The 13201-nt window shown below is 41.1% G+C and overlaps 2 protein-coding genes across 2 annotated transcripts; both read left to right on the forward strand.

Annotated features, from left to right (window-relative positions):
* Positions 1 to 409: 409 nt before the first annotated feature.
* On the forward strand, positions 410 to 7058 carry mcur1 (mitochondrial calcium uniporter regulator 1). The gene is made up of 9 exons (XM_071414510.1): positions 410 to 786; positions 1372 to 1482; positions 1585 to 1688; positions 4114 to 4215; positions 4936 to 4977; positions 5367 to 5438; positions 5606 to 5659; positions 5832 to 5946; positions 6343 to 7058. The coding sequence occupies exons 1-9, from the start codon at positions 483 to 485 to the stop codon at positions 6396 to 6398; spliced, it is 960 nt and encodes a 319-aa protein (XP_071270611.1). The 5' UTR covers positions 410 to 482; the 3' UTR covers positions 6399 to 7058.
* Positions 7059 to 9435: 2377 nt separating this feature from the next.
* dph2 (diphthamide biosynthesis 2) lies at positions 9436 to 11554 on the forward strand. The gene is given in 11 exon segments (XM_071412311.1): positions 9436 to 9440; positions 9805 to 9914; positions 9917 to 9962; positions 9964 to 10007; positions 10217 to 10300; positions 10303 to 10339; positions 10341 to 10760; positions 10762 to 10883; positions 11083 to 11271; positions 11428 to 11463; positions 11466 to 11554. Coding segments are annotated over 11 exon segments (1182 nt in total).
* Positions 11555 to 13201: the final 1647 nt, after the last annotated feature.

Below are 13201 nucleotides of genomic sequence, written 5' to 3' on the forward strand. Positions count from 1 at the left end.
CCTGATAACAATGAAGATCTTTGCACAATTAATGTGTGGGAGCATATCAGTTTGCTCACCTCTCATGAATATTACATTCTTATCAAGAATTTCCTGTGAATATTCTCACTATTGTGGTATGTCACTTCATCCAATAGGCTAGCCTACTGTCACGGATATTGTGTCCAGGATTTCGCAATACAGTAATTTTTTGAAAAATATGTATTCTATCATTTGTGTAGTATTCTGTTTATATTCTGTCTTCAGAGTCCTCCCTAACCCGAATACCTGAGAGGGTACGGAACTGGTTCTACATTAAATCAAATGGAACAAGTGTAGTCTCCATGTTGCTGTGGACTAGATTAGCGTAGTAAGAAAATATAGTAAACTGTTGCTTTAAAACAAAACCCTCCTAGTTACGTCAACGTAGGGTCAACGTGGTGACATGTGATTGTGGGAACTCAGGCAGGAAAGTACAGTGAAAGTAAACTAAAGGTTTGACGATGTCATTGAAACAAAGAATTGCATTTCACTCGCGGTTGAACAAATTTACTTTAAACTCGGACTATTGGTATAGTAAGCAAGAAAAGAGGACACGCGGGGACAGAGCAAGTTTCACTACAGTTGCGCTTCAACCTAACATTTCCTCTCTGAACACAATTTTGACGAGCAGCATCCATTCGCGCTGTAAACAATGTAACACCGATTCTGGCTCTTGCAACCTTGACAAACGAACATGGAGAAGGAGACTATTTACGGGAGTGAGCGCAACTAAGGTTTTTAAACGGAGCTTTTTATTTGTCAGAGGTATGTATGTACACTGTCTGAGCCAAGAAGACAACAAACTACACTGTCAAAAATAAGTTTGCCAGCTCGGGTTCAGATTGCAACGGTCGTCACTAGTTACCACAGCCACAACGTCATAAACCCCGCCCATTTCGGCAATTACTCTTAAAGTGTGAATGAAATCTAACCCTATATTTAACCCTACGTCTAACCTTATGCCTAACCATAACCTTAAATTAAGACCAAAAAGCATATTTTTGTTTTAATTACATTTTTACAATATAGCACTTTGTGGCTGTGGTAACTAGTAGAAATCGATTGCAACCGGGGTTTGAGTGACCTCGTGAGGTAAAATGATTATTTTGGAACAGATATATATATATTTTTTAAAGGCCCAGTGTTAATGCATTGAACACCAGGACAGATATGCCACTACAATACATTAAATACATGAAATGTATCTCTTCATATCACCCTCAGAGTGCTATACATTTGCATAACATTTTCTTAATTTGATGCAGGATCCTAATGGTGGTTATAAATAAATAAATTGTCATGTTCTGATCTGTACGCTACATCTAACTTTTCCTTTTATGTGGATATCAGAGCTGAGCACCTCTATACTTCAGTATGAATTGAAAACAGATATGACAAAGTCTGGAAACCGGAGGCTGTATTTTGATACCCATGCATTGGTTCGACTCCTCGAAGACAATGGTTAGAAAATGTTTTTTTATTTGTGTCATTTGAAGTAACCCCCATACATATTTAATTCAGTGGTTGGTTTGAACCCAGTTAGTGTTTTGTTTTCATCAACAGGCTTCACCACTCAGCAAGCTGAGGTAATTGTCAGGATGATGGTCAGGACAACACACTCCAACATGGATCTAATCTATAATGACATGGTAACCAAAGTGCAGCAGGTGAGGCTTGACTTTTTCATATCAACATACAGTATATGACCAAAGGTATGTGGACACCTGCTCGTTGAACATCTCATTCCAAAGTCATGGGCATTAATATGGGTTGGTCCCCCCTTTGCTGCTATCAACCTATTCCCCCTCAAACTGAAAAGAGACTGAAAAGATATGGCATGGGTCCTCAGATCCTCAAAAGATTCTACAGCTGCACCATCGAGAGCATCCTGACTGGTTGCATCACTGCCTGGTATGGCAACTGCTCGGCCTCCGACCGCAAGGCACTACAGAGGGTAGTGCGTACGGCCCTGTACATCACTGGGGCCAAGCTTCCTGCCATGCAGGACCTCTTTACCAGGTGGTGTCAGAGAAAGGCCCCAAAAACTGTCAGACTCCAGCCACCCTAGTCATAGACTGTTCTCTCTGCTACCGCACGGCAAGCGGTACCGGAGCGCCAAGTCTAGGTCCAAGAGGCTTCTAAACAGCTTCTACCCCCAAGCCATAAGACTACTGAACATCTAATCAAATGGCCACCCAGACTATTTGCATTGCCCCCCCTTTTATGCTGCTGCTACTCTCTGTTATTATCTATGCATACGTCACTTTAATAACTCTACCCACATGTACAAAATATAGTCGGTGATGTTGGCAAGGTTATAAATAATGATTTTTAATTTAAATAATAATTGTCCTTCAAACTTTGCTTTCGTCAATGAATCCTCCATTTGCAGCAATTACAGCCTTGCAGACCTTAGCCAAATACTAGAATACTAGAATGCCAAAGGTGTATGTAAACTTCCGACTTCAACTGTAGATATTCCATTAAAAATCAGCCGTTTCCAGCTACAATAGTCATTTACAACATTAACAATGTCTATACCCGTATTTCTGATCAATTTGATGTTATTTTAATGGACACAAAACAAGGATTTCTTAGTCACCCCAAACTTTTGAACGGTAGTGTATATATTGCCTCAATTACCTTAACTAACCGGTGCCCCTGCACATCGACTCCGTACCGGTACCCCCTGTATATAGCATTGCTATTGTTATTTTACTTTTATGTGGCTTCACCACATATTTTTCTGCTGCCCTTTAATCATTTGTTACTTTATTTATTTAAGGTATTTTTCTTAACTGCATTGTTGAGTAAGGGCTTGTGAGTAAGCATAAGGTCTACCTACACCTGTTGTATTCAGCGTATGTGACATACAATTTGATTTATAACAGCCTCCACTCTGTTGGGAAGGCTTTCCACTAGATGTTTGAACATTGCTGCTGAGACTTCCATTCAGCCACAAGAGCATTAGTGAGGTCGGGCACTGATGTTGGGAGATTAGGCCTGGCTCGGAGTCTGAGTTCCAATTCATCCCAAAGGTGTTTGATTGGGTGGAGGTCAGGGCTCTGTGCAGGCCAGTCAAGTTCTTCCACACCAATCTCGACAACCATTTCTGTATGGACCTCGCTTTGTGCACAGGGGCATTGTCATGCTGAAACAGGAAAGGCCTTCCCCTAACTGTTTCTACAAAGTTGTAAGCACAGAATCGTCTAGAATCTCATTGTATGCTGTAGCGTTAAGATCTCACTTCACTGGAACTAAGGGGCCTAGTCTGAACCATGAAAATCAGCCCCATACCATTATTCCACATCCACCAAACTTTACAGTTGGCACTCTGCATTCGAGTAGGTAGCGTTCTCCTGGCATCCACCAAATCCACATTCGTCTGCCGGACTGCCAGATGGTGGAGCGTGATTCATCACTCCAGAGAAGGTGTTTCTACTGTTTCACAGTCCAATGGCGGCGAAGCTTTACACCACTCCAGCCGACGCTTGGCATTGTGCATGTTGATCTTAGGCTTGTGTGTGGCTGCTTGTCCATGGAAACCCATTTCATGAAACACCCGATGAACAGTTATTGTTTCCAGAGGCAGTTTGGAACTCGGTAGTAAGTGTTGCAACCAAGGACAGACGATTGTTATGCACTTCAGCAATCGCCGGTTCCGTTCTGTGAGCTTGTGTGGCCTACCACTTCGCGGCTTGGCCGTTGTTGCTCCTAGACGTTTCCACAATAACAGCACTTACCGAGGCAGCTCTAGCAGGGCAGAAATTTGATGAACTGACTTGTTGGAAAGGTCGCATCCTATGACGGTGCCACGCTGAAAGTCAGTGAGCTCTTCAGTAAGGCCATTCTACTGCTAATGTTTGTCTATGGAAATTGCATGACTGTGTGTGTGCTCGATTTTATACACTTGTCAGCAACGGGTGTGGCTGAAATAGCCAAATCCACTAATTTGAAGGGGTGTCCCACATACTTTTGTGTGTGTGTGTATGTATATATATATATATATATATATATATATATATTAGTCAAATATTGATAATACATGTAAATAACAACTAATGAGTGACTCGCTGTGGCCATGAATTGCAGGAGATCATGTTGCAGAGGGTGTTTTCCCAAATTGCATCGGTGAAAAAGGACATGATTATCCTTGAAAAGAGTGAGTTCTCTACTTTGCTGGCAGAGAATGAGGTGAGTATTAATTTGTAGGAGTTCTCTAATCCACAGGAGGCTGCTGAGGGGAGGACGGCTCGTAATAATGGCCGGATCGGTGCAAATGGAATGGCATCAAACACCTGGAACCATGTATTTGATACCATTCCACTGACTCCGTTCCAGCCATTACCACAAGCCTGTCCTCCCCAATTAAGGTGCCACCAACCTCCTGTGCTCTAATCCTATCATCACTTGAAGCACATCAGGGAGCCTTTTATGTCTACTCCTTTACAGACGTCATTTCAACGTCTATTCAACGCTGGTTCAACATAATTTAATTGATGAGGAAACAACATTGATTCAACCAGTGTGTGCCCAGTGGGAAGAGACGGTCCCGTGATGTGACACATGAGAGTTAGGATTACCTTATATATATTCCTTATGTAACTTATTTTCCAGTGGTAGTCAGTGTTCTTCCTTGTCATTTGAACAGTGACGGTGAACAGTGACATCAAGTACATCCTATGGAGTCCACACGCGTGGGGTCCCAGGTCATACTGGTTGCATGTCAATTGTTTAAAGTTGTCTCTTCACCTTGCATCTTCTCTTTCACTTGCTCTGAACTGAAAACATAGGATTGCTCCCTCTGTGGTCACATGACTGATACAGTGGATGGATTTTTTTGGGGGGCCATGTTATTTCCTTAAAGTCAGGCATTTGAACTATATCAATGAATTGATTAATCTTTTCTTACAGAAAGTCAAGGTAGAGCTACTGCAACTGAAGGTGCAACTGGCTGTAAGTTGTTTTAAGGTGGTTTAATTTCTGTGTCGAATAAAAATCATGAGCTGGGGCTGACTAACGGCGAATAAACTATAACCCTGAAGAAGGCACAGTGATGCCGAAATGATTTACCAAATAAATTACTGGGAATTTATATATAATGTGTAACTCTTTATTTTTATGGTTTAATTTCTGTGAAAATATGTCTGCAGATCACCCACATGTTGCTGCCAACATTTCATCTGTTTGTGATGATTTTGCATGTAAACCGTGTGTAAAGTTTTCTATATCTATAAAGTATGACTCTTTGTGAAACAGAGCGATGATCCGTTTGGATTGCAGCCTTTAACAGCACTTCAGAACCGTGTTTGAATGACGGAATACCTCCTTTTTCTCTGTCGCAGGATGTGATGAATAAAGTGCGCTTTGACAATATCTTGGATATGAATTCGGAAAAGAGCAGCATGAAAGAAATGGTAAATGTCTTAGTATTACATTGTATATGCTGATGGTTTTTACATTAGTATTCCTAGGATGAAGGTGTGACGCTTTGCTTATTACATACAGTATATCTTGCTCTTATCAATATTTAATGCAAATTTGACCACACAGTTTTGACTCTGATAGACTATTTGACTTTCAGAAATCAGAGCATGAGAAGAGACTCATGGAAAGTCAGACCGAGATAATGGAAATGGTCTGTATACTGTACATTGTGATTAAACCATTCTACTTTAGAGCTCTTAACGGGTTACTTCATTCACCATGCATGTGTAACACCCATCTCAATGATGTCTTTTCACCATGTATTTGTTATTTAGTTATGGTGAGTATATTATGTGAATAATAGCCAAATCTGTCTGTTGTAGAATGCTGAGAAAAATTGTCATTTGACTCGGTCCAATATGAAAATTGACACTGAAGTGGCAGGTTTGAAAACCATGTTGGAAGCTCACAAACTTGATACTATCAAATACCTTGCAGGTAAGAAGTGTCATTCATGTATCCATGCATTATAGTCTTATTTGTTCAATATTTAAAAAGGCACTCGCACATCTGAGCTATCTTTGTTGCAGGTGCATGAGAAAAAAGAAGAAACCCACACACTGCTCTTGCTAGTATCACTGCTCTTTATTAAGCTTTGTATTGGCCTCAAGGCCTTCGTCAGAGCTTTTTCTGACTGAGGAAATCTGACAAATGCCTTGAGGCCAATACGTAAAGATTATTTGCTCAATAAAAACACACTATAAATGATGGATAACATATGTTCCTCGAATGAAATAGATACACAATTAGTATCTCTGGTTTTGGTCAACTAAATGTTTATGGCTTATGGACAAAAGTTACAAGTTCTGACTGACGGACTCCTATGTCTTTCAGGTTCAGTCTTCACTTGTCTCACTGTGGTTCTCGGATTCTATCGCATCTGGATGTGACTCCGGGGAGTACAAGAAGAACTGGTCATATGGACCACTAGCTCAAAAAGAACCCATTTAAACTGCCACCATTTTGTGTTTGATAAATAGTCAATCGCTATAGGAACAAACAACCACTGGCTGATGGCATGAAGACAGATAAAATGCTTTGATGTTGATATTTCTGAGGACCAATGACTTAAGATTTAGAAGATGAACCCAGCAAACCATGAAATGCGAAAGGCTGCACACTATCCAACATTTTTAATTGGTTGTGTTTTCATAAATTAAATGTTATTTAAGATAGAATCCTGACAACAAATATGTATTGCAATGTACATGAATGCATTTTTTTGTACATGCACTATTAAGCAAGAAACCTGTGTATGTTGTGTTTGAGAAATATGTTGTAAAAATGCATCGATATATACTGTAATTGCCATGCTGTCCAAAGTGCATTTCCGGCTATGTAGCCAGATGTATGTAGCCAGTAAGATGCAGCTCTGTATATTTTTTAACTGTTGTAGACACTAGAGGACCTGTGAGTCATTGGAACACACATTCCATCAGTCCAATGGACAGTTTATGACCATAGTAGATATTGTAAAAACTGTATAAAAGGAAAGCAGCACATACGTATGACTAAACACAAATCAATAATAAAGGATAATTTGACCATAACATTGTCTCAGTATGTAATAAAATGTATGCACTCTACTGTAAGTCGCTCTGGATAAGAGCGTCTGCTAAATGACTAAAATGTAAATAACATGTTTTTTATATTATTTACCAGACCCTAATAGGATACCTTTATTGTGAAGGAAACAACCCAGAAGTTATTTCCCGCCTGTTAGAAATAATGCAATTTATCATATTTTGCTTTCTAAATGTTTGAATTATTTATACTGGTGGTCGTGTTTTGATGAGAAATTTGCGTTCGATACCATCTATGCCTGGGTCACCTCTAAATTATTTGATTTGACATCAAGTTGGGTCGTCATTTACGAGCTAGGTATCTAGCTGTACAGTAGCCTATATTGACATGATAAATAGCAGAAACTCCATGTTCTGTAGGAGCAGGATTTATCATAGGCGAGGAATTCAACAGTGAGCCTTCATTATCATCTTGCTACATTTGATTGTGGTGCTGGGTCCTTGGGATGAGACCCTAATTCAACTATTTTCTATTAATATATATTACAATGACTGAAGCATTCAGCAGCAACAGAATGTTCACTCTGGGAATCTAAAGGAGCTCTATCAGATCATTGAGACACTTTTTATTTTATTTTTTATTTCACCAGGTAAGCTAGTTAAGAACAAGTTCTCATTTACAACTGCAACCTGGCCAAGATAAAGCAAAGCAGTGCGACAAACAACACAGAGTTACACATGGAATAAATAAGCGTACAGTCAATAACACAATAGGGGGGGAAGTCTATATACAGTGTGTGCAAATGGCGTGAGGTGGTAAGGCAATAAATAGGCGATAGTAGCGAAGTAATTACAGTTTAGCAAATTAACACTGGAGTGATAGATGAGCAGATGATGATGTGCAAGTAGAAATACTGGTGTGCAAAAGAGCAGAAAAGTAAATAAAAACAATATGGGGATGAGGTAGGTAGATTGGGTGGGCTATTTACAGATGGGCTATGTACAGCTGCAGCAATCGGTTAGCTGCTCAGATAGCTGATGTTTAAAGTTAGTGAGGGAAATAGAAGTCTCCAGCTTCAGCGATCTTTGCAATTCGTTCCAGTCATTGGCAGCAGAGAACTGGAAGGAAAGGCGGAAAAGGAGGTGTTCACTTTGGGGATGACCAGTGAGATATACCTGCTGGAGCACGTGCTACGGGTGGGTGTTGTTATCGTTACCAGTGAGCTGAGATAAGGCGGAGCTTTACCTAGCATAAACTGATAGATGACCTGGAGCCAGTGGGTCTGGCGACTAATATGTAGCGAGGGCCAGCCGACTAGAGCATACAGGTCGCAGTGGTGGGTGGTATAAGGGGCTTTGGTGACAGAACGGATGGCACTGTGATAGACTGCATCCAGTTTGCTGAGTAGAGTATTGGAAGCTATTTTGTAAATGACATCGTCGAGGTCCGGTAGGATAGTCAGTTTTACTAGGGTATGTTTGGCGGCGTGAGTGAAGGAGCCTTTGTTGCGAAATAGAAAGCCAATTCTAGATTTCATTTTGGATTGGAGATGTTTAATATGAATCTGGAAGAAGAGTTTACAGTCTAGCCAGACACCTAGGTATTTGTGGTTACGATATAGTCTAAGTCAGAACCATCCAGAGTAGTGATGCTAGTCGGGCGGGCGGGTAGCGAATGGTTGAAAAGCATGCATTTGGTTTTACAAGCGTTTAAGAGCAGTTGGAGGCCACAGAAGGAGTGTTGTATGGCATTGAAGCTCATTTGGAGGTTAGTTAACACTGTGCCCAAAGAAGGGCCAGACGTATACAGAATGGTGTTGTCTGCGTAGAAGTGGATCAGGGAATCACCCGCAGCAAGAGCGACATCCTTGATATATACAGAGAAAAGAGTCGGCCCGAGAATTGAACCCTGTGGTACCCCCATAGAGACTGCCAGAGGTCCGGACAACAGGCGCTCCGATTTGACACACTGAACTCTGTCTGAGAAGTAGTTGGTGAACCAGGCGAGGCAGTCATTTCAGAAACCAAGGCTGTTGAGTCTGCCGATAAGAATACGGTGATTGACAGAGTCGAATGCCTTGGCCAGGTCGATGAAGACGGCTGCACAGTACTGTTTTTTATCGATGGCGGTTATGATATTGTTTAGTATCTTGAGCGTGGCTGAGGTGCACCCACTTCATCAATGATCATCAGTTCAAAAATGTATAAGGATTGTTATCCCTTAAAGCAGTTGCTAACAAGCTAGCTACACAAATTGTCACTTGAATAACAGTTTGTGTGAGTGTAGGCTAATTATGATTTCAGTATTTGTTATTGAATGAGACTAGTGAATTTGTAAGCATTAGTTTACCATTTAAAAAAAGGTCCAAAGCCCTTCTCGATATCAAATAATTTCTGAGTAACAATGCAGTACCCTACTGTGACTATTTTTTGGACCATTTTAAATTGACATCAAACAAAAAAAACTTTTTTTGCATGATTTTCACTACAACTGTCTGGGAGTGGTCTTGACTCTTTGTAATTGGACTATTAACTGTATCACCGGGCAGGCCAAAACTCCATCCTACCAAAACAGGCTGAAATGTCAAACAGCTCTTACACTAAAATGGCATTACAATCATTTTCACAATTATTATTAACAGAATTATTACAACCTCAGTGTGAAAATATATATAAAATACAGGAAAATCTAGTTTTTGACTGCACTGCGCCTGTAATAATCTGAAGAGATTTATCACTATAACCTTATTGTCAATACTCATAATATTTCCAGTTGTTGTGTAGATGAAGTTGCAGCGGAGCATGTAGGAGCGGACTGCATCATGCACTACGGGAGGGCTTGCCTCAGCCCGTCCAGAAGACTCCCTCTGATGTACGTGTTTGAGAGGAGACGTGTGCCTCCTCCTTCAGAAAGCTGTACCCCGACAGACAGTCACATCATCCTCCTGTACAATGTCAACTATGCTCACATTATTGGTAATGTTTCACACTGACTTATGTCCCATTGTCTGACCTTATTTTAGGACTGGGAAACTGAGTTTGTGATATACTTCAAAAGGAATGTGAACAATTAATACTATTTTAGTGACAGTTTTATAAATGTATTAAAACAAGATAGGTGTTGAAAACGTCCTTTTAACAATGTATTTAATACTGGTTTAAAGCATGATAATGTCTGTCCTCAGATGATCTTCTGGAACTTCTTTCCTCTGAGTATCCGAACATTGCCGCCTCAACCCTTCATGTGGACGGAGAACTTTGCTACAGTCAGACAGACAACACAATGACAGCAGTTCTCCGTGTCAAAACTGATCAAGCCGTTTATCAGTTTGGTAGGCAGTTTGTTTTGAAATGTGGACAGACCGTTGAGGACTACAGTGTGTTCTTTATCGGTCACGAAGGTGCAACCATGACAAACTTCATAATGACTTGGAACCGCTGCCCTTTCTGTTCTTTTGACCCAGTGACAATAACAGGGTCGATCAGTATCAACAAAGCTTTGACGAAGCGATATAACGCAATAGAGCGAACAAAGGATGCCAGTGTGGTGGGCATTCTTGTGGGCACACTAGGTGTGGCAAACTACCTCACCATCATCGAGCAGCTGAAAGAAACCAACCACAGAGCAGGGAAAAAGAGAAACATGTTTGCCATGAGGAAACTGAATCTGGCCAAACTGGCTAACTTTCATGAGATTGACATTTATGTACTGATCGCATGTCCTGAGAACTCTATTGGACTCCAGTGAGTTCTACAAACAGGTCGTGACCGCCTTTGAAATGGAGGTGGCCTGCAATAAGAACAGGGAATGGTTGGGAGAGTACGTCACAGACTTCAGGGATCTCCTTCCAGGTAGGATCAGATTGACATTGATTTGCTGCTGAATTAAACTTTTGGCCAATAATATTGTGAACAAGAATAGGCCTAGCTTCTGCTTCACTGTGCATATCATAGCCTGGTCCCAGATCTGTTTGATGAGTTGGCAAGACAGCACAAACAGATCTGAGACCAGGCTATAGGTAATATGACTAATAGTAAAAACCTGTTGTAGGTGGATGCAAGCATGTGGCCTTGGCGAATCCTGACGACCTCAAGGATGGTGATGAGACTGATGTCTCCCTCATCACTGGAGCTCTACGAACGACCCACTTCTTGTGCAGTGAGCCAGTGTCTTCCTCACGCCACTCCTCAATAGTCCTACGGAACCAGACGCTCACTGTGGCCAACGCTAACACAGCTGGTACGATATGTGGGAAGAACAGACAGCTAAAAACAGGCCAAAAACAGGCTGGGTTGGTGTTAAAACTCTACTCTGGGATTGCAAGACAATAAAGAGGTTGTTGAGTGGTCTCTTCTTCAGTTACAATTTTAATAAGTCCCTCTGTTTTTGTTTCAGCCGCGTTCCTGGCGGGCCATAGCTGGCAGGGACTGGAGCAGAAACACTGGTGGTGAAAGCATTAGAGGGAAGGAAAGGCATTGCCTACGAAGAGGAGCTGACGAGTGACCAGGACCATTTATCATGAAGGCACTCATCAGATCCAGATAATTAGTGCATTGCAAAAATTGTATGCATAATATCTAATTATTTACAATATACACTGTATTATGTTGCGTCATAGCTCAACAGATTCCAATTCAAGCAATCAATCTTCTGAGACATTTAAGGCCAGTATTATTGGATAACTAAGCTAACTGACAAAATAAAGGAAACACCAATATAAGCCGCCATAACAGCTTCAATGTGCCTTGGCATAGATTCTACAAGTGTCTGGAACTCTATTGGATGGATGCGACACCATTTTTACATGAGAAATTCCATAATTTGGTGTTTTGTCGGTGGTGGTGGAGGAAAATGCTGTCTCATGCGTGTTCAATTGGGTTGAGATCTGGTGACTGATGCTCTTTTGGGACCCCTCTTTCAAAGTCATTGAAACCTCTTCTAGCCAAAATAATGGGGAACTGGGCATTTTTATACATGACTCTAAGCATGATGGGATGTTAATTGCTTAATTAAAGACATACTCCGGAGCTTTGGCGACTAGTAAGTACTTTTTTAAACCTCCCGCTTTGGGCTGGATGTGACAATGTGTAGCTGCTGCTCCAGTTTCAATTGTTCTGCCTGCGGCTATGGAACCCTGACCTGTTCACCGGACGTGCTACCTGTCCCAGACCTGCTGTTTTCAACTCTCTAGAGATAGCGGGAGTGGTAGAGATACTCTCAATGATCGGCTATGAAAAGCCAACTGACATTTACTCCTGAGGTGCTGACCTGTTGCACCCTCGACAACTACTGTGATTATTATTATTTGACCATGCGGGTCATTTATGGACATTTTGGCCATGTTCTGTTATAATCTCCACCCGGCACAGCCAGAAGAGGACTGGCCACCCCTCATAGCCCGGTTCCTCTAGGTTTCCGCCTTTCTTGGGAGTTTTTCCTAGCCACCGTGCTTCTACACCTGCATTGCTTGCTGTTTGGGGTTTTAGGCTGGTTTTCTGTACAGCACTTTGAGATATTAGCTGATGTAAGAAGGGCTATATAAATACATTTGATTTGGTTCATACATACATAATCTATGAGCAGAATAACGGTTTTACCTCAATTAGCCATGAAATCCCAAGTTTTAAAAGCGACTGTTTACAGCCCATCGCCATTTTAGTGACAGATAGCAACATGCACACACAGCAGAGTGCGAGAGAGAGAGACGTGAACGAGAATGACGTGGTGCACATGTGACGTAGGATGCAATTTTTGGGGAACACTTTTGGCTCGTGAGCGCTACTTTCAGAATTACTGGATAAAAAGTAAACAGAAGTACCAGAGAATGTCTTTAACTCAGGAACCACACCTGTATGAAAGCACCTGCTTTCAATATACTTTCTATCACACATTTACTCAAGTGTTTCCTTTATTCTGGCAGTTACCTGTATATCAACTGGATTATATTTGCGTGATGTTTATGTTAAGTTTGTTTTGCTACACTGAAGCTTGTCGTGGAGGCAAAACGTAAAAGTGCAAGCCTTTTCATGTAATATTTAGGCTTTTTAATGCACATCTCTTTGTAAGAAGCGTGCATATATAAAGGTTTATACAGTTTGTCCACATTTTGTTATGTTACAAAAGAGGTCTGAATACTTCCCGAATGCACTGTATATGCGTCTTAAAAAAA

Source organism: Salvelinus alpinus, chromosome 8 (genome assembly GCF_045679555.1).
Source record: "Salvelinus alpinus chromosome 8, SLU_Salpinus.1, whole genome shotgun sequence".
In the NCBI taxonomy this organism is placed as follows: domain Eukaryota; kingdom Metazoa; phylum Chordata; class Actinopteri; order Salmoniformes; family Salmonidae; genus Salvelinus; species Salvelinus alpinus.

Excerpts from the sequence above, each read along its gene's own strand:
- mcur1 (XM_071414510.1), top strand. The coding sequence starts at position 483 with ATGTCATTGAAACAAAGAATTGCATTTCACTCGCGGTTGAACAAATTT. Across the intron at positions 1,483-1,584 it reads TCGACTCCTCGAAGACAATG|GCTTCACCACTCAGCAAGCT; the intron begins GTTAGAAAATGT and ends TTTCATCAACAG. Across the intron at positions 1,689-4,113 it reads TGGTAACCAAAGTGCAGCAG|GAGATCATGTTGCAGAGGGT; the intron begins GTGAGGCTTGAC and ends CATGAATTGCAG.